Genomic DNA, 26,301 nt, shown 5'->3' with positions numbered 1-26,301 from the left:
ATAAAAAAATTCAACATTTCAGTACTGTGCTGGAGCATGAGACCAGGAAAGGAAAACAGACTAGAAACAAACATGAAACTGACGAGTCGGCTTTCAGTTGCCAGACTGAGTGAAACCTAAAATGCAAGACCAGCCGAAATGCTGAAAGTAAGTCTAATTTCTTTACTTCTCAATTTCAACTTTTGAAGATATTACTAGAAACAAGGGAGAGGATTTAATTAAAAAGGATTTTCAACTTGAACAAAGTCCCTTTAAACTCAGCTGGGCAAAGGGCTGCGGAATACAGTGTAAAACACAACTTCCAAGAGATTTACAATGGAATTGTCTGAATCCCTTCATTTCAAGCATAGAAACATTGTAAGGATCAAGCTTGTATGTGTACATTATAGGGCTCCACGCACACACATCACTGCCCTCTACTTGTTGCACTCAGAACTGCTCAGCTGTCTGTCAGGCCACATAAAAATGGCCCTACTGTGTCAGACCAAAGGTCCATCTAGCCCAGTATCCGGTCTTCTGACAGTGGACAGTGCCAGATGCCCCAGAGGGAATAAACAAACCAGGGAATCATCAAGTAATCCATTTCTTGTCGCCCATTCCCAGCTTCTGGTAAACAGAGGCTAGGGACACCATTCCTGCCCATCCTGGCTAATAGCCACTGATGGACCTATCCTCCATGAATGTATCTAGTTCTTTTTCGAACCCTGTTATGGTCTTGGCCTTCACAACATCCTCTGTCAAGGAGTTCCATAGGTTGATTGTTTATATATTGCTAAAAGGAGATTCTCGATTAGCCCAAGTATCAGGGGGAGCCTGAGCCTTTAGGGTGTCTAACCCCTATTATTACCAAGAAGTAGTTCCAACTGGCCATGTTATTCAACACATCAGTGACAACCATGCTGTCCTACAAGGGCATGGATTTTTCATAATGCAAAGCCAAACTTCAGTAAAAAACAGATAGAGTGAACAGCTGGTGCATTCAGTACAGAAACACACAGAAAAGTAAGTGGAGGATATAATGCTTGAAGAGACTCCTTAGCGGGGATGGTGGCAACTGCCCCTTTAACAGTCAGAGCAGGACTGCAGGAGTGTGGAGACCCTGCCCCATTTACAGGGTGGCATTCTTGTAGAACCTCCACTATACAACCCCAGAGCAAAATTCATGGCAGGCATAAATGGGCACAACTGTATGGAAGTCAGTGGAGTTGTACCTGCTTAGGCCAGCAATAAATTTGACCCTTGTGGCCTAATTTCCAGGGAAGGGGATTATTCTTCCCAGAATGCCCCCTCCCCCACACCTAGAATAAACAGAAATGAAATCTTGCCTCTGCAAGTTGGAGGGGACACCGGCACCAAGGAAGGAAAACGTACTCTAGCCACCCCATCAACTATCCTCTTAAATGACTGTGCTCTGACCGCCTAAGCAACACAGTAAAAACATTCCTCCCCAAAAAGGAAAGGAACCAGCCCCAACGTCACATCCTTGGGTTCCCCTTATCATTATTTGCATTACTATAGCCATCAGGGTCCATTGCACTAGGTGAGCAGAGCCATGAAGTACCAAGACAGACCCTACCCCAATCAGCTTATAATGGGGGGTTATGACAAGACATAGGATGTGGATGAAACAAAAAGACAGGTGAGGGGGAAAGGAAGTTTCCTTCATTAAAAGCGTCAGATCCTCTGAGGAACGGGACTGATCAACCATCTAAGAAAATGGAGAAAGGAAAACCCAAGAGCTGAGACTTTTCTTCATTTCCGTGGGTGGACAAAGCCAATGCAATATGCATCCTCCTTTGCAAGACAGGCAGAGTCTGGCAAAGAAGAGCTTTCATTCATGTCATGACTGGTCCCCATTCTCAGCTTCTCCACAGAGGAAAGCAGAGGAAATTTTCAAACTCTTCCTCTTTCTCTCAAAGTCACCCAATGACCTACTAGGCTGCTTCTCTCCCTGACTTCTAAGGGTCTATTTTTATTAAGATAAACATATCTGTGCTGAAATATACCACACTTGTGTAGGTTAGCGTTCATAGTCATTTATAGGGACATGCACTCCTATACCTAAATATCAGAGGTGATGTGTGGACAGGTCTGTATATGATGGATACATAAATGCATAGTGCTTTAGGCAGAGAGAAAATGTCTTAACTGACACTGGATGCAGAAACCGAAGCAGAGAGGGGATGTGATTTGCCCAAACTCAAAGAGAGCAGGTGCAGCGGTGTGGGGATTAGGATGCAGGAGCTCCTGACCACTACGCCCTGCTTCTCTCCAAGAGTTTCTTTGCAGATAAGAAGGAATGAGTCTCCATAATGGACTACACCAGCAGGCTTCCCAGACCTAGACAAGTACGGAGCAGCAGAACACGTATGCTCTAGCATCTGCTGAAGCTGCAAAGCAACCAAACATAAAAAAGTCTCTTGTCACTGGTATGTAAATACAGCACCCACTCCCAGTGACTATTTTTATGCTGCTTCTAATGTGAAGAACAAAAAAGCCCAATACTGATGTGTACTGGAGAAAACAGCCCTCACTGTCATGTGTTTAAAAAATGTAGAGCAAAAGGAATCTGGTTTCTCTGTAAGCTTATAGGACAGTTCTGTATGCAAGCCACAAACATTATATATTATCTCTCTCTCTCTCTCTCTCAAACGAGGACCTCATTAGCACTTTGTTTTAAGAGATCTGCCTTAAATATGTTTTAATTCTCTAGGCAGAACTCAGGGGCCCTGGTGGCACATCAGTAGCTGCCCTGCTCCATTCTGACAGCCACACTCTAAGACCTTTTACTATTATTCCCTGTCAGGATAGTTAAGCACTGGAACAAGTTGCCTAAGGAAGTTGGGGAATCTCCATCACTGGAGATTTTTAAGAACAGGTCAGACAAACACCTGTCAGGGATGGTCTAGAATCATACTTAGTCCTGCCATGAATGCAGGGGATTGGACTACGTGACCTACCGAGGTCCCTTCCAGTCCTACACTTCTATGATACTGTGAACAGTGATCATTCCAATGCCACTGAAAACAGATCCAGTGCTCTGCAAAGCACCCTGCCCCTAAGAGCGTGCAATCTACTGCACTGACCCTCCAAGGGCCTCCATCCCACTAAGCACAACCAGAACACAGGAACATCAGAATGGCCCTACTGGGTCAGACCAAAGGTGCATCTAGCCCCGTACCCTGTCTTCTGACAGCGGCCAATGCCAGGTGCCTCAGAGGGAATGAACAGAACAGGGAATCATCTAGTGATCCATCCCCTGTCGCTCATTCCGAGATTCTGGCAAACAGAGGCTAAGGACACCATCCCTGCCCATCCTGGCTAATAGCCATTGATGGACCTATCCTCCATCAATTTATCTAGTTCTTTTTTGAACCAAGTTATCGTCTTGGCCTTCACAACATCCTTTGGCAAGGAGTTCCACAGGTTGACTGTGTGTTGTATGAAGAAATTCTTTCTTTTATTTGTTTTAAACCTGCTGCCTATTAATTTCATCTGGTGACCCCCTGTTCTTATGTTATGAGAAGTAGTAAACAACAACTTCCTTATCTACTTTCTCTACACCAGACATGATTTTATAGACCTCAATCATATCTCCCCTTAGCCATCTCTTTTCCTAGCTGAGAAGTCTGAATCTTATTAATCTCTCCTCAGATGGAAGCCGTTCCATACCCCTAATCATTTTTCTTGCCCTATTCTGAACTTTTTCCAATTCCAATAGATCTTTTTTGAGATGGGGCAACCACATCTGCACACAATATTCAAGATGTTGGAGTACTATGGATTGATACAGAGGCAACATGATATTTTCTGTCCTATTATCCATCCCTTATTTAATGATGCCCAACATTCTATTCGCTTTTTTGACTGCCACTGCACACTGAGTGGATGTTTTCAGAGAACTATCCACAATGAGTCCAAGATCTCTTTCTTGAGTGGTAACAGCTAATTTAGACCCCAACATTTTATATGTGTAGTTGGCATTATGCTTTCCAACATGCATTACTTTGCATTTATCAACATGAAATTTCATGTGTCATTTTGTTGCCCAGTCACACAGTTTTGAAAGATCTTTTTGTAGCTCTTCGCAGTCTGCCTGGGTCTTAACTATCTTTAGTAATTTTGTATCATCTGCAAATTTTGCCACCTCATTGTTTACCCCTTTTTCCAGATCATTTATAAATATGTTGAATAGGACTGGTCCCAAAGTAGACCCCTGGGGGATACCAACTATTTATCTCTCCCGATTATGAAAACTGACCATTTATACCTATCCTTTGTTTCCTTTCTTCTAACCAGTTCCCAATCCATGAGAGGACCTTCTCTCTTATCCCGTGGCAGCTTATTTTGCTTAAGAGTATTTGGTGAGGGACTTGTCAAAGGCTTTCTGAACATCTAAGTACACTATATCCACTGGATCCCCTTGGTCCACATGCTTCTTGACCCCGCTTAAAGAATTCTAGTAGATTGGTGAGGCATGATTTCCCTTTACTAAAACCATGTTGACTCTTCCTCAACAAATTATGCTCATCTATGTGTCTGACAATATTGTTCTTTATTATCTATCCTCCAGTCATCTGGTACAAAAGCTGATTTAAATGATAGGTTACAGACTACAGTTAGTAGTTCTGCAATTTCACATTTGAGTTCCTTCAGAACTCCTGGGTGGTACCATCTGGTCCTGGTGACTTCTTGCTATTTAATTTATCAATTTATTCCAAAACATCCTCCAATGACACCTCAATCTGGGACAGTTCCTCAGATCTATCACCTAAAAAGAATGGCTCAGGTTTGGGAATCTCCCTCACATCCTCAGATGTAAAGACCAATGAAAATAATTAATTTAGTTTCTCCACAATGGCCTTATCGTCCTTGAGTGCTACTTTAGCATCTCGATCTTCCAGTGGCCCCACAGGTTGTTGAGCAGGCTTCCTACTTCTGATGTACTTAAAAAAAAAAAAAAAATCCTATTACTTTTTGATTCTTTGGCTAACTGTTCCTCAAATTCTTTTTTGGCCTTCCTAATTATATTTTTACACTTCATCTGCCAGAGTTTATGCTCCTTTCTATTCTTCTCACTAGGATTTAACTTCCACTTTTTAAAGAATGACTTTTTGCCTCTCACTGCTTCTTTTACTTTGTTTAGCCACAGTGGCTCTTTTTTGGTTCTTACTATGTTTTTTAATTTGGGGAATACATTTAAGTGGAGCCTTTATTATGGAGTCTTTAAAAAGTTTCCACACGGCTTGCAGGGATTTCACTTTTGGAGCTGTAACCTTTAATTTCTGTTTAACTAACCTCATTTTTGTGTAGTTCCCCTTTCTAAAATTAAATGCTACAGTGTTGGACCACTGTAGTGTTTTCCCCACTGCATGGATATTAAATTTAATTATATTATGGCCACCACTACCAAGTGGTCCAGCTGTATTCACCTCTTGAACCAGATCCTGTGCTCGACTTAGGACTAAATCAAGAACTGCCTCTCCTCTGGTGGGTTCCAGGACCAGCTGCACCAAGAAGCAGTTATTTAAGGTGTCAAGAAACTGTATCTCTGCATCCCGTGCTGAGGTGACATGTACCCAGTCAATATGGGGATAATTGAAATCCCCCATTATTATTGAGTTTTTTATTTTAATAGCATCTCTAATCTCCCTGAACTTTTCACAGTCACTATCACCATCCTGGTCAGGCGGTTGGTAATATATCCCTAGTGCTATATTCTTATTATTAGAGCATGGAATTTCTGTCCATAGGGATTCTATAGTACAGTTTGACACATTTACGACTTTTACTTCATTTGATTCTACACTTCAGGGTGGAGGGTATTCAGCCTGGGCAGGGCAAGACACTCCAGAGCTGTGCTTCCTCCTTATCCAAGAGAGAAAAGGAAGACAGGTCTGTGACCCTGGCTCTTACAGGACGGGATTCAGAGATAAAGTTTCTTGGCACCTTAAATGACTGCTTCTTGGCACAGCTAGTCCTGGGACCCATCAGAGGAGAGGTAATTCTTGATTTAGTCCTAAGTGGAACAGAGGATCTGGTCCAAGAGGTGAATATAGCCGGACCGCTTGGCTACAAAAAGAAGCCAGTTGGTACCCACTGAGCTGCTGATGGAGACGTGTGTCCACTGGGAACTCGCTAAACTCATTCCACACTGGCTAACCCAACAGCTAGCAGACGCTAATGACTCAGTAATTACAAAGCGAGGCCAGATTTGAGCCAGCCACTCAATGGTAATCCCTGAACTAATGCAGTCAGACACTTTGATCCCATTTCCCATCCCCTGAACCACTGAGGGCATGTCTTCACTGCAGAGATAGCCTCGTCCTGGTGGAGTGTCCCCCCTGCAAAGACCTACCTGTGTCAGATCCATGCAGCTGCATCCACAATGGTGCTGTGCTAGCCCACGTACTGGGCTGGATTTTCTAACAGGATATCCCATGGATCTCACAGGTGCATTAAACTGGCCAACCCTATGAATTCATTCACCTATTGTGGGAGAACTTGTCTGTCCTTCCTGGGCTCCCGTGCGATAGTGCCCCAATGGGTCTTACTGGGATCACACCACAGCGTTACCAGAAGGCTGGTCACAGCTTCTGGCCAACTGGCAGCATGGGAAATGGATTTCTTGACCTGCGGCACCTCTGTCCAAATGCTGGAGGTACAGCAGAACTGGAACAGGCAAGGAGGGTGAGGGTGAGGGAGCTAAGACCCAGTGCCGAATAAGGGAGGAGTTCAACAAGAAAGTACAGCCCAGGTGACATCGTGGGATAAGACTGGAGGACTAACAGCAACCTGGCAAGCCCATGTTTGGACTGCATAGACGGTGGGTTGCCAGGTTGGAAAGTGAAATGCTAGCTCAAGCCTAACCCACCGTCAGCGATGCCTGCTCGCTTGTGCTTAGAGCACCCCCAAGCCAGGGCCAGAGGTTCTTCTGTGTGGATGGAAGAGGGAAGGTAACATCTCGGCTACAGCCCAGGCTAGCTCTGCAGTGAAGCCAGACCCACAGAGGACTGCACCCAGGTTCAAGGGATTAACACTGCTGGTCAGCACTGTACAAACAGCCTCTTTACGTACTCTTTGTCCTGGGTGGAGCTGTAAGCGGTTCAGGTTTGGGAAGCTGGGCATCATGCTGCTCTCCTCTCCCTGCTCCTTGCACCGACCACCCTCATACGAAGCCAGGTGGGAAGACACTCTGCTGAGCTCCGCCTGCAACGTGGGGATTTGGGCCGTCCCCAGCATCCTGTCTGCCAAGGAGCTGGGCGTGGAAACGCGGGCGCCCAGCAGGGAGCGCTTCCCCAGGCGCCTGGACAGCACACTCGCCATCTTGACACACTGTAAAGGACAAACAGACAGGTGCTATTACCTCCAGTGCAAAACACAAACTGCTCTGCATCTGGAGCACTGGTGAAAGGTACTGGGCTAAGAGTGCCCCTGAGCTCCTCTAGCAGCAATGTCTAGGGCTGGGAGTCAGGAGGCCTCATTTCCATGACTGGTTCTGATGGGATTCTCACTGAGCCCCCCTGGCCACGTCCCAGCCTCTCTGTGATTCAGTCTCCCCATCTGTAAAATGGAGGTAACACCACTGACCACACGCCAAATGGAAAGTGCTTTGAGATCTTTGGCTGGAAGGAACGAAGCCTCCACACAAGGCACTCGTCACAGCTCATCATTTTTCACAGCCTTTTGAAAAAAATCACATCCCACCTCCTCGCTATTATTTCTCGACCTCTACATTGAGCCTAGACAGACTTTGCTTCCCTGCCCTCCTGCACACAGTGGAAGGCGGTCCCATGGTTAGAGCACAGAGTGGATAAAAATCAAGTACTTTGGGGGGGAGAGGGGGGAATCAGATTTATTTAAGTAAATCAAGCTTTTTTTTTTTTTTTAAAACTTATTTGAAATTGTGACAAACCCTAAACTTACCATAAATCTATTAAAATCATTTACATGAATTAAAAAAATACTGTCAAGCAGGACATCTGCTGTAAATTTTTAAAGAAAGAGAAACTACTGGACTGGTGGCCAGTCCACTGATTAAGCACCTGGAACCGGAGTTTCAAGTGCTAAATCAGGTTTTGACAACAGTAGCGTCTTCTGCAGGTGCAGCAAGAGAATAGAGTCCTCTCACTTTATTCCACTAGTTCCGTCCAAGTTAAGAAACCGCTTGAGAGTTGAAAAAGCAGGAAAGCTTGTTTTTCTACTTCCAATCTATGAACAAAAGCGAGGTGTAAGAGGATGAGACCTACTAGTTCTAAAATTCTGAAGGATTTTGTGACCTACAATCAATTCAATTCACTACCTACAGAAAATACCTCTGTAGTTTTATATTCAAAACACATTTTGATAAACGTTTTGTCTTATCTATCAGCATATCAAAGGTAGCTGTATTTAACTAACAAATACTTTTTTAAAATGTTTCTGTACATTTAATTGAATTTTAATTTCCACCCAAACAGAGCCCGACATAAATTACAAGTAAAAAATTAATCCAAGCAGAAATGCGTCATTCAACAATTTTCTAACTATTTTAAGACTCTGAATAAACATAAGTTATATAACTGCTTAAATAAATGTGTATAGATACAGTGTATTGTCTGGTTAGCAAAAAGCACCACCAAATTAAGTGTAAAAGCTATAGTCAATTGCAAATCAACATGTTTTAATGGTTACTAAGAAATGGGAATCAACCTTTCTTTAGGAAATTAACTAAAAAGTACCAATACAAAACAAGATTAAAATTATTGATTTAAACCAAGGTTTTCTGTTTGCTGATTTAAATCATTATTAAAGTCAGTGATTTAAATCAATCCACTGTTAGAGCACTAACCTAGGACTTGTGAGACCTGAGTTCAGTTCTCTGCTCCACCACAGACTTCCTGCGTGACAGTGAGCGAGTCAACTAGCCACTCTGTGCCTCAGTTTCTCCATCCACAAAAATGCTGCCCTGCCTCACAGGCTGTTGTGAGGATCCACATATTAAAGACCGTGAAGTGCTCCGAGATCTACTGACGAAAAACACTATAAATATTATTATCGGAAGGGTGCACATCAGGGCTGAGCAGCACAAACATGTATATCACCGCAGGGACACACACGAGGGCTGATACAACATCAATGGGTATGGTACTGTGTGGTGCCCTATGAGCACTGGACTGCAAGCACCAATTTATCTCATTAAACCAGGAGCGGGAGCCCATGCTTTGGTCACAATGATCATTACACGTCAGTCTCTTTGGGTGGCTGCCAACCCAGGAAGATCAGTAGAGACACTTGTAAACCAATTACACTGTCAGGGTATGGCTACACTTGCAACTTCAAAGCGCTGCCGCACATACTCCACATCCTCTACGGGTGCAGCTGCGGCACTGTTTACACTGAGGCTTTACAGCGCTGTATCTTGCAGCGCTCAGGGGGGTGTTTTTTTCATACCCCTGAGCACCAAAGTTGCAGCGCTGTAAAGCACCAGTGTAGCCATGGCCTCAGGGACTAATGGGAATGCACCACAGGCAAGTTTACAGCTCCAGCAGACAGCTCTGGTTTGCTCTGAGGACATTAGTCAGTTGCCGCAGTATCTGATCAGTGGGCTAAGAGGTTTTACCCTGGCTGTCAGTTCAGCTGCCACTAAATCAGGTTCTAGAGTCCATTCAAGGCAACTCCCGACACCCCAGCTTTATCACCTGCCAGATACAAACATTTACAGACAAAGCCCCTTGGGGGTTCAACAACAATCCAAAGCCACATAATGCATCCAGACGGTGCTTTACAATTCCTAACAGGGAAGCCCAGCAAGGCAAGAACATTTCAAGCTTAGAAAATAGACAGGAGAATCCAAAGTTCCTCCGACTACACGTTACGCACATTTGCTGCAAACCACAGTTTTCTAACAGCCACCTCTGATCAGATTCCTCCCATCTGAACCTGTGATTAACCTGTAACATTCCTGTGGGTGCCCCCCGCACTCCGAAACGGTGTCCCCAGATGGATCTTCCAAACTGACATCATCGCTGTTCACAGTTATGGCCCAGCAATCTCTCTGGCCCTGCAGAGCCAAACATCATGTAGGGAACAGCTAGGAAGGCTTCCCACACACCACTTGCAGCCCCCTTGCGATTCCAGACCCAGCCCTCCAAAAGAGACTCTGCCAAAGCACCTCAGTCAAGGGCTCTCCTCAATTCCGCAACATCCACTTGCCAGTCCTGGGCACAGGGAGACAGTGGTGCCACATGAGACTGATAAACTCATGATGTGCAACGAAGTCGTCTCTCAGGATATCGAAGATCCATTTTATTGCTCAAGGAATCCAGATTCCAGCCCAGGACTCCAGAACTGTGCCCGAATGTGCCACTCCCCGCTTAGCTCTATTACCTCATCTCACTCTCACTTGTGTGTTCCTGGTCTAAGGTTCCATTTCCCCCAGGCAACACTTGTTATTTTTTTTAGCCTTTGGTGCTTCCACTCACCCACATGGTTAAGATGGCAGCCAGACAGCCCAGAGGACACACGCAGCAGTCTCAAACCACCGCGTCAAGAGAACCATGGAAATGAGTGATGGCAAAGTTCACCTGCACACTCACTGCCTAGGCAGGGCGGGCCCCTCCAGTATCTTTGTCCAGTCTAGTTTTAAATGACTTGTGCAATGGGGCTTCCACCTCTTCCTTATGGAGCCTATTCCACAGGCCTATGGAGCTTTGCTCTGCAGGCCTGTGTTATAGAGGTCAGACTAGCTGATCACAAAGATCCCTTCTGGCCTTATAAGCCATGAATCTATGGAAGTTTGGGGATATTCAGCCTAAATTTTCCTGTTCTAATTTCCAGCCCACTCCTCCTAGTTATATCCCCTCGGTCCGACCTGAGTAAATCCTTGGGGTTTGCAGTTACGTACCTCTATATTGCCAGAAGACACATACTTCACCCTTTCGACCTCCCCAGCCCCAGTGACCACTTCTGCTGCTCTTCCCTGAATTCCCACCCATTTGCCAACATTTTTCTGGCCTGGTGGTGCCCAGAACTGCAGACACTCTGTAAGGCGAGCACTCACCAGACCCATCAAGAGAGAAACGATCACCTCCTAAAACATCACATTAGGGCTGGCACTTCTGAACCCTTTAGAAATTCCTTTCCTCTCCCTTCCCTACAAGGGAGGAACAGGCTTTTCAGCCAGACGTGTTTTCCAGGGTGGGGTTCCCTGCTCACACGCTCATTGTGTGCGGCCAGTCCAGTAGATTCTCTCCCTGATGATGAATGCAGCATTCAGGCACTGAACTATAATCAATAACTAAATGTTTAGTTCCCTCCTAAAGGCCGTTTCTTCTCTTGATCTCTGTGCAAAACCAGCCACTAACACCAGTGGGCATGCACAGATTCCTAGAGGCTAACGCTAGAAGGGATCATCTAGTCTGACCTCCTGTATAACACAGGCCAGAGAAGATTCCCTCTGCATTGTGGTAAATGTTATTTTGGATGTGCATCATGGACCACAGACCATAATTAAACACAATGCTTGGCCCTCAAGTCCCAATGAATTTGGCACCTTGGCCAAGACTCTAGTCAGACTAGGACACAGAATTCCAACTATCCTCCCACACCACCGAAACAGGTGGCTTGGTCTCAGTGTGCAGAGGGAGAATCAGTGTTTTAATGCAACTGTAGTTTTAAATCCATGGTCAAATGCTTATTCTTTCACATAGATTCACACCGTTCCCCTTGAAGTCAATAGGAATTTTGGCCACAGCCTTCAGTGGGAACATGATCAAATCCTCAAAAAGTTTAATTAAATCTAAACTGTGTCATTACTGCCTCCTCCCTGTAAGGCAATGTTGGCTCAACAATTTAAATGTATTTAATAATCATAAAAGGTGAGGGGAATCTAGAATTCAAGAAAAATAAAAGCAATTAAAAAAATTACATCTCTCAGGGTTGTGCCTTTAGAACTTAAGAGAACAGATGAGAGGAGGAAAGAAAATAAAAAAGGAGAAAGAGTTACAAAAAGCTCTGAGATGGGGGAAGAGAAGGGAGCATACTGTAGTGGTCAAAGCACAGGATGGGGATCCAGGAACTCCAAGAATCTAATTCCGGCTCTGACACTGACTTGCTATGTAACCTTGGGAATGTCACTTAGCTTCTCTGTGATGGAGTTCCTTCACCCATAAGCCTTGCTCACCTCACAAGAATCCCATAAGGGACTCAATAAAACACGTGGAATATTGGGTTATTAATGAAGTAGCCACGTCTTACCACTCCACTTTGTTTAGTTAAAGCACCATTAGGAACATTTTTCTTATCTCTTGGTAATATTAATATGTTCACAGTAATTTTTCTTAAGCTTTTTTCTAAAATGATTCCCCCTCCCTTGAAAACAGGCTGTGATGGATTTTCCCTTTTGACTGCTGCTGCATGTAACAAGAAAACTTCTCTGTCTGGCTTTTCCTATTCTTTTAGATTTGCAAGTTCTTCTGTCTAAAAATATGGATTTTCCTAAGAGCAAGGAGAATTCATGCCAAGGGAAGGCAGACTTTCCAAGTTTACACATAAAGAACCAATGACAGCAAAGGCTGTAACAACATGCACTGTTCATGGGTAAACAGTGTTACAGTAATACTGAGTATTTTTCATCTTGAAAACATATTACAAAGTCACAGTGCCCTATTTTACAGATGGGGAAACCGAGGCACAGAGCAGCAGAGTGATTAGACCAAGGTCACACACGAGTGAGTGCCACAACTGGATTTAGAACACAGGAATCCACACACACACTTCTATGCTTTATCCGCTAGATTCTGAGTGTTTGAATGGAGTAGAGGCGGGCAGCTTCAAGCCGCCAGATGAAGCTACCGGCACAGGGGCAGACCCTAACTTATGCCAGTGGAGGGCAGGATGTAGTTTTGCTCCACTTACCACACTCCCTCCTGCCCGTGCCTCACCTCTTTTTCTCCTTGTGTCAAGGATAGGCAGCAGGGCTGCCTTCATCAGCGAGGAGTTCCCCTGCACAGGGAGAATTCTCCACCAGCTGCTTTCAGGCCACTTTGTGCTGCCTGTGCAAAGCATCCTTGGCAGAACAGAGAACCTGACCTGAACTAGCCCTGCTTGAGCTAGTGCACAAAAAAAAAAAAACAGCAGTGTGGACACCTCAACACAGACGGTGGCTTGGACCCACGCGGTTTGGCAGGCTTGGACTTGAGTGACTAGTCTGAGGTGCTGCCTGTTCTGAAACACCCACCCTGCTATTTTTAGCATGCTAGCTGAAGCAGAGCTAGCACGTCTGTCTGCCTGGGCTAGGAGGCACACCCCCAGCTCCAGTGCAGACGAACCCAAAGAGACTTGCCCAAACTCACACTACGTAGATTTGAATTCCAAATGACTTTATACTGAAGCAATGCACCTGCATGCCTCTAGGGGTTGCTATACTGTTGGACGTGACAGCTTTCTGACTGAAGTAAAACGAAGGTCCTAGCAGCTTTTGGTTTTTAAAGATCGATGTGCTTTTCCAAAGAGTTTGGGTGTTAAACCATGGTGTCCTGCCTAAATACCACCTCCAGCAACTATATTCTGCCTCCTGTCACTGAAATTCCCCATATAATTTCATTTGACTTTAGCATTCTTTTTAATTTCTGGCCCTAAATTGTTGCATGGTGTTGCAGTGTGCTGTTAAATAGCTGTGGAGTTCTCCCCCAGAGATGGCCGCATTTCAGTGATGGCTATATGTAGTTTATACATCACTCATGTATCCTACATACCATTTCAGTTACAGAATTTCAGGGGGGAAAAGGAGCACTCTGAACCCCGTTAGCCACAGTGATCACAATTTCAAACTGACCCTGATCCCAAAAAATCTCTCATCTCAAAAGGACAGCCATGTGATATACATGATGCTTTATGAGCTCTATATAAGGATCACTTTAACCACTACTGAAATGCATCCACCTCTGAAGCAGAAAGTAACAACTATTTAATAGCCACAGTAACACTACAAAAGTGTTTCCAATAGGAAGTGAAGAAGAATATTGTATCCAATTGAAACCATACAGGGAATTTCAGGGAGAGCAGACAGAATACAGTTACCAGGACACTATGGCTAGCACCCTACTCTTAAGAAACATGCTATTTATCTGTAAAAAATTAAGGTCCTGATTCAACAAAACACATAGGGCTGGTCTACACTAGAAAATTAGATTGACCCAGCTATGGCACTCAGGGGGGTGATGAATCCACACCCCTGAGTGACGTAGTTAAGCCAACCTCAGCCTTCGTGTAGACAGCTCCAGCCCAATGGAAGAATTCTTCAGTCACCCTAGCCACCACCTCTCGGGGAGGTGGATTACCTACATGGATGGTGTATGTTTCAAGTGCAGATAAGCCCTTAACCACTTACTTCCCTTTGTAGGTGCTCCAAGTGCTTTGCTGGGATTATTCACATGCTTAAATTTAAGCATGTGCACCTCAGGTTTTGCTAAGCCAAGTGCTGAAAGCTGGTAGGCCCTTTTTCATCAGAAAGGCGCTCCCAGGAGCACAGCACCCCCTACACCACGCCAGGCCCCTGGGAAGAGCATCACCTTCCATTTTCCTGGCACCACTTCTGGGAGCACCTTGGTGACTTCTCCTCACCCTTGTTTAAAACCTCAGCAAAATCCCTTGGGATCCAAACTAACTTGCAAGTACGTTTAACACACTTGATTGCTACTAGAATGGCAGGGCTCTTGGGAATCACTCTCTTGCCTTACAACTAAGCCAACCATATTCCCAGACTGGGCACTCACCCACACCAATTTACCATGACATTTAAAAATAGGACATCAGGGGACTTTTGTGAGGTACAAATGCACGTTCCCTGAGGCAGAGGGAAGCTGTGTAGCAACAATCCAAATGTGTATTTATCTATCTTGATCTATAGCCTTCAGTTCACAGATCTGACCCCCTGCAAACATTACTGTGCCATCGGTGAGTGTCATTATTCCCCATTCTACAGACAGGGCAGCAGAGGCAGAACGAGGTAAAGAAACTTGCAACAGATCACACAGCAAGCCTGTGGTAAGGCCTGTCTATCCCAACTCCATGTTTACCACTAGACCACGCGTCAGCCCACAGACCACGCCTCCTGCTTTCAATAACTTGCACTCAAACATAGTCAGTGCCAAGAACTCTGTTCAAACAGTGGATTCTGGATTATAAGTGGCATTTTATTCCATGCTGTTTGAGGGGCTTGACAGTTTAAAGACTTCCCCTTGTACCAGCCCAGCCTCACTCCTCTGTACAAAGAAACGTTGGGATATAATTAACACTTCAGTATCTCTCCAGAAAGTTTATTTCTTTCCAAATACCTTGTAAATTCTATTCACGACCCTTCTCTGCAGGTTTTACTGCCGGCCAAGCCCAGTCCTCTCCCACTTTAAAAGGTCCCGCTCATTTCCCCTATGCAAACAAACAACTCCTGAAACCAACAGGACTGCAAGGTTCCCTTAACTTGTGCTAATCCTTCAGTGCAGCACCTGGCTCTGATCCAGGAGAGGGGCTTGGGGTATTTTTCACTTGCAAAAGAGTTTAAGAGTAGGGATCTCAGGAACGCCAGCGCCACATCTGCTTTCAGTAGACCCTGTACGTTGAAACATGGATCTTGTTTCAGCTCCATGTCCCATACTGCACGGCCTGTGATTATGAAGTTTACATGCTAACACAGCTACTCAGCTGAAAAGATAACTGCTGAGGGGCTGCAGCTGAATGCTACAGGGTGAGTGGAGAAGGTATTAGGATTGACTGCTGTGGAGAGCCACACCCCACTTAGAACAGGGGTTCTCAAACTGGGGGTCGGGACCCCTCAGGGGGTCGTGAGGTTATTACATGGGGGGGGTCACGAGCTGTCATCCTCCACCCCAGACCCCTCTTTGCATCCAGCATTTATAATGGTGTTAAATATATACAAAAAAGTGTTTTTAATGTATAAGCAGGGGTCGCACTTGGAGGCTTGCTCCGTGAAAGGGGTCACCAGTACAAAAGTCTGAGAACCCTCGGCTTAGAAGACCAAGGGGGAAACCCATGTGAAAGTTTCTGATGGCAGCTCAGCTGAGATGCTGGGAAACAAGAACACTTCTGAGAGGGGAAATGTTCAGATTTGTGCTGGAGAGTCACAAACGCGGCTCTGAAAAAGTGAGGCTAAACAATCTAAAGCAATGGCATTTGAAAGACCTTACCTCTTACATACAGCAACTGCAATTAACCAAGGTGGGGGTCATTATCCCCATATTCCAGATGAAAAAACAGAGACATATAATTTCTCTCTGACCTGCCCACAGTTACAAAGCAAGCCCATGGCAGAACTAGGAACGCAGTGTCTTCTGCTTGGATGCCCACCACTTAGACTCTGATCTGTAGAAACACTGCCTGTTAATGCACACAGTGCCTATCAGCTGCTAGCAATCACACTTCATACAGGTGAGAACCAGCAGAGATCCAGAATTATTTCTTGAACATTGAGCATACACTTTGGAGGCAATTGTCAACGTTCGGCTTTAAACAACCAGCGGGGAAGATGTCCATCTTCAGTCTTTCCACACTGGATTCAGGTACTAATAAATAACAGCAATGTTTAGGTGCTTAACTAGGGTCTGAAAACTCTTTACAGAGAAGGTGAAGTATCATTCACTCAATTTTACAAGTGGGGAAACTGAGGCACAGAGGTGCAGCACTTTGCCCAAATTCACACAGCAAATCCACAGCAGAGATGGGACTAGTCCCCAGTTCCACATTCTAACCACTAATGCTCCCCAGTCAGAACACCCAAATGTAGCAGAAAAGTAATCTAGCTATTAGTATTTGTATCACAGAAGTGACTAAAAGCCCCTCCTGTACTGCGGGAGGTACTGTACAAGCACATTACAGAGCCGCAGCCCCTGTCCCGGAGAGCTTACAATCTATAGACTACTGCCTGGTTTCTTAAAAACAGAAGTTTGTAAGTTTCATCATCTTGGAAATATCAATCAGTATACACTAAAGCCTAGCTCACATGACGCAGTATCTTACTACACTGAAGTCAATGGAACTACTCATGGTGTAAAACGTTACTCAACATGAATAAGGGGGTCAAAAGTGCAATGGTTCTATGACCCACTGAAAAATATATATAACTTCGGTCTCCTTGACTCCACTAACTCCCATTCATACAGTGCCTTTCCTCCAGAAGGATCAGAAAGCACTTTACAGACTATGGTCCCAATCCTGCAATCTGTTGCATGTGTCGTGGATGTCCACCTAGAGCCAGTTGCAAGATTTGGGCCTATATTCAAAACCTGCTATGTTTCCTGCTGCCCTCCATCTCAGAGGTGGCTGCATTTTAGCCACGCAGCCTGTATTCATTCATGGTCTTTAAAATACTGTTGCAATCCTTCTGATTAGAAACACTTTTTACTGTCTCAGCTTGGAGGATGCCAGAGAATCCTGTTAAAACTGGGGCTAAACTGACAACAACTATGACAAGTCTTATCTCCACCCATCTCATGCACTGAGGTTTCAGAAAACTTCAGACTTGGCATTTCATACTCTGCTGCATTTTTCCTCTGGCCTTAGTTTAGGGTGGGTAGGGGTCTCTGGCCCTCCCACTGGGGCTTGGACAAAAGCCTGAGTGGGGGGTGATGATCTTGCCCATTTCACTCTGGTGTGGGTGTCTGTGTTGCTGCTGAGTTCATGGAAGAGAAAGGGATTTTGAGGAGAGAGAATTTTTAATTGGGCAGTAAAGATATATTATACAAACACTCAGACACCTAGACATACACCAAGCTGTCCCTAAAACAGCAGTAGCCCCACCACCCTAAGAAAGCCCCTCCACCAACACCAGCCATTGGCTAGCATTTGAGAAAGAGAGCCAGCTCTAAGGGGTTTCGGTAACAGTCTGGAAAGGAAAAGGTGGAGATTTGCTACTTTCTCAAAACCAAGCCTACAGCTGGCAAACTCCCATCTGATACCCTCAGCACATGCCTGCAAAAGGACAGGGTTGAGTCTTCAGCAGGGGCTGTGGCACACCTGCAAAAGGGTGAGGATGGGAATGCGAGGGGCATGCAAAGCCAGACAGGGGGCGGGCTGTATGGTGGATTGTGGAATGCATGCAATGAGGCAGCGCAAGAGTGTGGCAATCATTCAGGAGAGAAGAGAGCAACAGAAGGGGGTGTGGCATGTCAGAACGGGGGCGTGGCATGCCTGCAAACTGGTAGACAGAAAAATATGCGAGAAGGCGTGGTTTGCATGCCAGGGGACTGGGGAAGCACTGGGGAAGGCGCTGAAGTGCATGCAAAAGAGGGCAGTGGGGTACAAGGGATTGACATGCATGCAGATAAGCTGGAATGAGTCTGGAAGGCATACAAACAGTCATGGACAGAAGCGCAAAATGCACGCAAAGGGCAGAGACAAGGGTGTGGTGTGTATTCTAAAGCTCCAGGAACAGAGGTGATGCAGAGGGGCGGGGCACATGTGCACAAGGGCAGGAGTGCAGCAGAAAGGGGAGGCGCGGCATGTGTGCACAGGGCTGGGGAGTGTAGCAGAGTGAGGGGGGCATGGCATGTGTGCACCAGGCCAGGAGTGTAGCAGAGTACGGGGTATGGCACACGTGCAATGGGCACGCATAAAACGGGGCAAGAGTGCAGCCAGAAGGAGGCACCCGGTGCAGGGGTGCAGCAGGGAGGGGGTAGGACCCTGGGACATGTGCTGTACGGAGGGAAGAGGTGCAAGCAGAGGCATGGCATGTGTGCAAAGGAACAGGGAACGGGTGCATGCACAGAGGGCTGAGGAGCTAACAAGCGGAGGGACACTGGATGTGACATGCAGCCGGGCACTAAGGAAGCAAGAGGGTTATACACAGAGGGAAATAGGGGGATACTTCCAAGAAACATGTGAGTTTCCAAGGATTTGCACAGAGGAAAACGGAGCTCAGCACAGAAGAGGAATAGGAATCCCTAGACAGTGCTACATGCAGGAGGAAATGGGGTGATGCACAGGGGGACTGAGAGAGGTGCCAGGGAGGAAGCTGGGGGGTGAATGTAGAGGGGAACAAGGGTGCAGGAGGGGGGAAGGGGAATGCACGGTGTGTTACACACAGAGGAAACAGGGTGCACAAGGGAATGGAGACAAATGGGACAGCTCCACGTGGGGGGAATGGGGTTGCAGGGGGCAGATGTATACCAAGGGGAACAGAGGGTCTAGAGTGGGTTGAGGGCAAAGGGACTAAGGGTGCATGGAGAAGCTGAACACAGATGGGAACAGAAGGTGCAAGGGAGGCTGACGGGACGGGACGGGACTATGGCGGGGGGGGGGGGCCGGCGCGGTGGCACCCGGCGAGGGAAATAGAGACTAAAAGGGAAGGTTGGAGGCAGCGAGGCATAAGGCTGTATGTGGCGGGGAGAACTGGGGGTGCGTGCAGGGGAAATTCTGTGCAGCTGGGGACGGAGGCGGTTGCTTGCAGTGCAGAACTATGGGAATGGGGTAGAGGGGCCATTACATGCAGCGGGGAATGGGGGCGCACGGGTCGGTTGTGCGGCGGGACAATACAGGAACAAGGGGTTCACGACGCGGCTGGGGAAATAAGGAGTGCACGGCACTGGTGCATATAGGGGGGACGTCGGGATACACGACACTGATGCATGCGACGGGGGGGACAGGGGTGCACGGGGCAGCTCCACGCGGCGGGGGGACCGGGCAGCTGCACGGGGCGGCTGGACGGGGAGGAGAGAACCAGGGCGTGCACGAGGCGGCTGCACGCAGCGGGGGGGACCGGGCAGCTGCACGGGGAGGAGAGAACCAGGGGGTGCACGGGGCGGCTGCACGCGGCGGGGGGCCCGGGGAGGACACGGGGCGCGGGGAACAGGGGGTGATTGCACGGCGAACAGGGAGTTCAGGGGGTGATTGCACGGGGCGGGGGGAACGCGGGGTGCACGGGGTGATTGCACGGGGATCAAGGCGTGCACGCGGCGGCCCGTCGCACTCCCAGCGTGCACACACCCCCTCCGGCCGCCCAGATTCGTGCCCTGCAACCTGCGCTGCCGGGTCTGCGCCTCCTCTCCGCCTTGCTCCCTTCCCGCGCCGCCTTGTGCTTGCAGAGGGTCCCCCGCGCCCCCCGCGGGCAGCTCCCCGCAGTTCCCCGATCCCAGGGGCCGCCCCCCTGCCCGGCCGCGCGGCGCTTACCTCCCGCTCCACTCACGCACTCGCTCCCTCCAGAGCTCGGCTTGTTTTGAAATTAACCTTCCCCTTCCCCCTCCCCTTGTCCCCGGCACAGGCTGCCTCACGTACGCGGCTGCAGGGAGCCCCCGGCCTGGAGTCCCGGCTGGGAAGGGACTGCGAGGGACTTCGCTGGCAACACACCACAGCTACAGAGCCCAAATGCACCAGGGTAGAGGAACCGGACACACACACACAGATACAACGCGACCAGCCACCCGCCCCGAGACAGCGATAGGCAGAGAACAGCAACACACAGGTACCTCTACCTACACAGACCCCGTTCCCAACGGGGAGACGCTCAGCTGTAGGCAAACAGGGACACATGCACACACACACACAAGGCCTTGTCAGTGCAGACAGAGGCGTACAACTAAAAAGATACACATGGCCGGATCTTCAGAGGTGCTGAATATCTTTAGTTTGCATTTGGTTCATTTGGAATTATAGGTGCTCAGCACCTCTGAAGATCAAGATCGCAGCAGGACAGGCACGTATACATCCACCCCCACACACGACTACATGGATCACACTCAAGGCCCAGTACAGCAGGCATACATACACACACAGTGCATATACATGGCTGTATGCCATCACACATATATACAGTCTCATCTGAGCATGCCTGCATACATATAATTTGCTACACACACACACACACACACACACGCAGCCACACCGTGTAATACAATATGTTCCTATTTTATTGGCATGGCAAGCTATACAAGTGTGGACAGACCCTAGGTAGCCACGGAAAGTCACAGGGGTGCACACAAAAACAAGTGGGGTCTCTTGCACACAGGAGCAGCCAAAACCCAACAGTTCTCCTTGCAAAGAAAAACAATGCTGCTGTTGCACCCTTATTCCCATAGGCAGTGGCTTGAAGTGGTTTCCATCAAATCCAGGGTTTACAGTTCGGTTCAATGGCTCTGGGCACCCCCACTATATAAATAGTTGCAGCCCCCCTGCATATTCCCGATAATGGTTACTCTCAAATACTTGGACACCGCTCAAGCCACTCCGCTGGTCACTTCTTTCTACAGGAGAGGGAGACCTGGAAAACTCATCCTCACACCTCCCTTCCAAGCTGTCTATTCCCTGATCCAGGCCAGGGCTGGCCAAAGTGCAGCCCTGGGGCCAAACACAGTCTGCAGAGACAGAGTTACACTTCATGTTCCTCCCTCTTTCAACAGAAAAACCCTCCCCTGAGAGCACAGGTATCAGGTTGGAGATGGATGCACAGATGCTGAGATCCAGTAGCCTGGGTGGTGGGCCCAGCAGTCTCCATGGGCCACCCCTGTATTAAAGAGTTGGGCATCCATGCAGCCAGTGGTGCCCTTCCATCAGAGCAGGTGCGGCTCTGGGTTTAGCAGCCCATGTGACTTTGGACAAGGCCAACTTGGGAGTCCTGGGGCATCTTCACTTCCCAGCTGGGGGATCCCTTTCCCCCCTTGTTCCATGGTTACCTGCCTGCGCCTCGCCTGCCGACGAGACTGCGCCGCATTATTTACCGTGAGCTGCGCCCTCTAGGAATCTCCCCGCGCTCCTTGGCCCATCCCTCGGGCTGACCGTCTGGGGGACACCCCCGTGCCACACACGTGCTCCCAGCGCCGGGCTTTGCCTCTTGCCTGCTGCCGGCCGGGTTAAAGCTCCTCGGGAAGGTCTGGTGTAAACAAGCTGCCCACATGCTCAGCCCCTTCCCGCGCATTGGCTGCCCGGCTCCCTTTAAATACACGCCCCCACCGAAGCCTGCAAAAAATAAACAGTGCGGGGCTGGGGCGAGCTTGCGGCGGCTTCCCCCTGGCTCCTCCCTGCTAGTCCTGCACCATTCCGCCTGTGGCCCTACAGCCAAGCCGTGGCAGCCACCGCTTTTAGGGGGTGCGCACCCGGCAGAATGGCAGCTGGGGGGGGCGATCCCCACGAACCCCCCCCTTACTTCCTACATCCAGCAGCTTGAAATCACCCAGCCGCTCCATTTCTGCTGCTCCCACGGGATGGGAGGGACAGAAAGCTGTTCCATGCCCGATTCCCCACCCCGCCGCGCACTCCGCTCCCAGGAGCAGGGAGACTAAAGGGGGTGGCCACCCCTTTGGTGAGATCCCCCCCATGCAGTGGCTGGCAGGGAAACAAGGACCACTCACTGTCCAACACCCCCCCCCAAGGAATTCGGTGACAGGACTAGAGGGGGAGGCTCGATTTCTCCACACCCTCCCCGGGGAGCTGAACCAGCTCGAGGCCAACTTTCCGCCCCAGTGGCTGTCAGATTGCAGTCCAGCAGCTCCTAAGGCCCCCCCTTCTTAGCTTCCCGATAGACCGCTGTCCGGGTCTCCGGGTCTCCTGCACAGGCATCATGCAAAGCACCATGTGGCTCTAAAACGTGCAGGAATATCTCTGTTTACCCAAACGCTTCTGGCTCGGAAGGCTGTGGGGTGGGGGGAGGCAGGGAAGGCGTGGCGTTTGGCAGCACGCTTGATATTTTTTGTTGCTTCCTATGCTGTGTTGGCTGGAATGTGTCTTTCTTTTTAAGGGAGAATGTCCACATTTTGCTTAACTAAGGGGGACAGGTTGGCAGCCTGCCAGATGCTGAAGGACGCACCTAATTAACATAAAATGAGAGTAGTTGCAGCAGTAACTCTCATCTTTAATACATGGGCAGCCTGCCGACAAATTCACAGATCGTAGCGTGCCATGCTCTGTGTTGGACCAAGACAGAGCACAAACATTATATGCTCGAGCTCAGACCCTCTACCGGCTCCAGACCGCTTGGATCAAGACGAGGTTTGGCATGCTAAAATCCACACCCATTTAGCTCTGTGCTACTCCAAATCAATAGGGAGGAGGGCATGCTGGGGACTGTAGTCTGCCACAGGTTGGCCTGCTGCGTTAATGAGAAAAGAGACATGGAATGCATTTAAGATCTCTGTGACCACTCTGTAATTTAACTGCCTTCTGTGATAGGACTTTTTCTGTCCCCCATTTCTGACCCTTCTCAAATCCATTGATAAGGGCTTCTGTTTGTAATTTCAGATCTTTCCCTGCCACAGACTCCTGGATACTAGAGGCTTTTTTGTTACATCTTTAAGACAATTTGAATTTAATGGGACAAACTCATCGACTTAGGCCTGCTGTACACTACGGGGTTAGGTCGAATTTAGCTGTGTTACGTCGATTTAAAAATGACTGCGTCCACACAACCACCCCCATTCCATCGACCTAAAGGGCTCTTAAAATTGACTTCTGTACTCCTCCCCGGTAAGGGGAGTAGTGCTAAAATTGACTTTGCTGGGTAAAATTTGGGGTAGTGCAGATGCAAATGGATGGTGTTGGCCTCCGGGAGCTATCCCAGAGTGCTCCATTGTGACCACTCTGGACAGCACTTTGAACTCCAATGCACTAGCCAGGTACACAGGAAAAGCCCTGGGAACTTTTGAATTGCATTTCCTATTTGGTCAGCCTGGCGAACTCAGCAGCACAGGTGACCATGCAGCCCCCCCAGAATCATAGAGCGTAGAATGTTTCTACGCTCCCCCTATCATCTCCATCCCTAAGGTTATCGCAGATTAAAAGGCAAAAATAACACACTCACGATGACATGTTTTCCAAGCTCATGCAGTCCTCCCACACTGATAGGGCACAGCAGAGGCCAAGAAAGAATTAAGTGAGCATGAAGAACGGAAGCAGGACGCGATGCTGAGGCTAATGGGGGAGCAAATGGACATGATGAAGCATCTGTTGGGGGAGCAACGGACATGATGAAGCGTCTGTTGGAGCTGCACAAAAGCCAACAAGAGCACAGACCCCCGCTGCATCCACTGTATAACCGCCTACCCTCCTTCCCATGTGCCATAGCCTCCTCACCCAGATGCCCAGATGCCCAAGAACCCGGCAGGGGAGGCTCCAGGCATCAAGCCACTCCAGAGGATGGCCCAAGCAACAGAAGGCTGTCATTCAAATAGTTTGATTTTTAGTGTGGCTACAATAAGCAATGTGGCCTTGTCCTTCCCTCCTCCTCCACCCCACCTGGGCTACCTTGTCAGTTATCTAATTTTTTTTAATTAATAAAGAAAGAATGCATGGTTTCAAAACAATAGTTTCTTTGTTTCGAAGTGGGGAGGGTGGTTGGCTTACAGGGAACTAAAATGAACAAAGGGGGCGAGTTTGCATCAAGGAGAAACACATGCAACTGTCACACCAAAGCCTGGCCAGTTATTAAACTGGTTTTCAAAGCTTCTCTGATGTGCAGCATGCCTTGCTGTGCTCTTCTAATCACCCTGGTGACTGGTGCGAAATGATTGTCTGCCATTGCTTTCACGGAGGGAGGGGCGACTGATGACGTACCCAAAACCATCCGCAACAATGGTTTTGCCCCATCAGGCATTAGGAGCTTAATCCAGAATTCCAATGGGCAGCGGAGACTTTGGGAACTGTGGAATAGCCACCCACAGTGCACTGCTCCGTATATTGATGGTGGCCATGGTAGTGAGGACGCACTCCGCCAACTTAATGCGCTTAATGTGGACATACTCAATCGACTGTGCAAAATCAATTTCTAAAAATTGACCTAATTTTGTACTGTAGACATACCCTCTGATAACTCCCTTAATTTCAATCAGAGAGCAAAGATGACTTTGTGGTTAAGGCACTGGATTGGGGCTCAGTAGAGTTGGCGCAATGTGACCTTTTGCAAGTCATATAGACCCTGCCTATGCCAGAAAAGTTTTATTAGTCTGACTAAATCAATTTAGCTTGTTTTGGTAGAATTAAGCGAGGGTTAAAACTAGACTTCTTAGTCATATGCTTAAACTTCTGTAAGGCATTTGACTTGGTACTACACAACATTTTATTAAAAAACTAGAATGATATAAAATTAATATGGCACACATTAAATGGAGTAAAAACTGGCTGATAGGTCTCAAAATGTAACTGTAAACGGGGAATCAAAATAAGCAGGATTTTTTCTAGTGGGGTCAGTTCTTGGCCTTAAATGCTAGTTAACCTTTTTATCAATGGAAGAAAACAAAATCATCACTGATAAAGTTTGCACACAACACAAAAGGTAACCAGCAAGAGGACAGGTCACTGATACACCATGATCTGGGTCTGGATCAGTTGGTAAACTGGGCAAGCAATATGTTTTAATATGGGTAAATGTATACATCTAGGAACAAAGAATGTAGGTCACAATGGAGGATTCTATCCTTGGAAGCAGTGACTCTGAAAAAGATTTGTGGGTTGTGGTGGATAATCAGCTGAATATGGGCTCCCAGTACAACATTGTGGCCAAAAGGGCTAGTGCCATCCTGGGATGCATAATCAAGGGACTCTTGAGTTGGAGTAAAGGTGTTGTTTTACTTCTACTGCCCGGTGCAACTGTTACTGGAATATTGTGTCCTGTTCTGATGTCCACAATTCAAGGATGCTGATAATTAGGGAGCGTTCAGAGAAGAGCCATGAAAATGATTAAAGGATTAGAAAACACATCTTAGAGTGATAGACTAAAGGAGGTCAATCTATTTAACAAAGCGAAGATTACAGGGGTGACAATCACAGTTTAAAAGTACCTACTTAGGGAACAAATATTTGATAATGGGCTCTTCAATCTAGCAGAGACAGGTATAACATGATCCAATATCTGGAAGCTGAAGCTAGACAAATTCAGAGGGTAAATAAAGCATCCATTTTTAATAGTGAGGGTAATTAACCACTGGAACAATTTACAGCATGAGGCCTTGGCTACACTGGCGCTTTATAGCGCTGCAACTTTCTCGCTCGGGTGAGAATAAACACCCCCCTGAGTGCAGCAAGTTACAGTGCTGTAAAGCGCCAGTGTAAACAGTGCCTCAGCACTGGGAGCACGGCTTCCAGCGCTGCAAGCTAATTCCCACAGGGAGGTGGAGTACCTGCAGCACTGGGAGAGCTCTCTCCCAGAGCTAGTGCCGCGACCACATTTGCACTTCAAAGCGCTGCCGTGGGAGCGCTCCCATGGCAGCGCTGTACAGCTGCAAGTGTAGCCATACCCTGAGTTGTGGTGGATTCTGCATCCTAGCAATTTTTATATCCAGACTGGATGTTTTTCTTAAAGATCTGCTCTAAGAATTATTTAGGCAA

The 26,301-nt window shown here is 47.6% G+C and overlaps 1 protein-coding gene and 1 long non-coding RNA gene across 6 annotated transcripts in view; one reads left to right on the top strand and one right to left on the bottom strand.

Moving 5' to 3' along the window:
* ZNF395 (zinc finger protein 395) overlaps positions 1-22,066 on the bottom strand; it is a 47,602-nt gene extending 25,536 nt beyond the window's left edge. The window contains exons 1-3 of one of the 4 annotated variants that reach the window (XM_075063580.1): positions 20,161-20,244; positions 8,831-9,008; positions 7,078-7,335 (exon numbers count right to left, since the gene is read on the bottom strand). In XM_075063580.1, coding sequence (XP_074919681.1) covers positions 7,078-7,326 — 249 coding nt within the window. In that variant the 5' untranslated portion in view covers positions 7,327-7,335; positions 8,831-9,008; positions 20,161-20,244. Of the gene's footprint in view, positions 1-7,077; positions 7,336-8,830; positions 9,009-20,160; positions 20,269-21,704 lie in introns of those variants that run through there. The other 3 variants (XM_075063581.1, XM_032790519.2, XM_032790518.2) reach the window with 3 other exon arrangements.
* On the top strand, positions 9,301-24,247 carry LOC142046542 (uncharacterized). 2 transcript variants are annotated; one of them, XR_012655468.1, is made up of 3 exons: positions 9,301-18,429; positions 20,252-20,452; positions 23,221-24,247. It is a non-coding gene; the product is annotated as an uncharacterized LOC142046542 (long non-coding RNA). The 2 variants fall into 2 exon arrangements; XR_012655467.1 differs by having other exon boundaries at positions 22,721-24,247.
* The last annotated feature ends 2,054 nt before the right edge of the window (positions 24,248-26,301 follow it).

This window comes from Chelonoidis abingdonii, chromosome 3 (genome assembly GCF_003597395.2).
Source record: "Chelonoidis abingdonii isolate Lonesome George chromosome 3, CheloAbing_2.0, whole genome shotgun sequence".
Taxonomy (NCBI): Eukaryota; Metazoa; Chordata; order Testudines; family Testudinidae; genus Chelonoidis; species Chelonoidis abingdonii.
The sequence above is the reverse complement of the archived record's forward strand: the minus strand, read 5'-3'. Positions and strand labels throughout refer to the sequence as shown.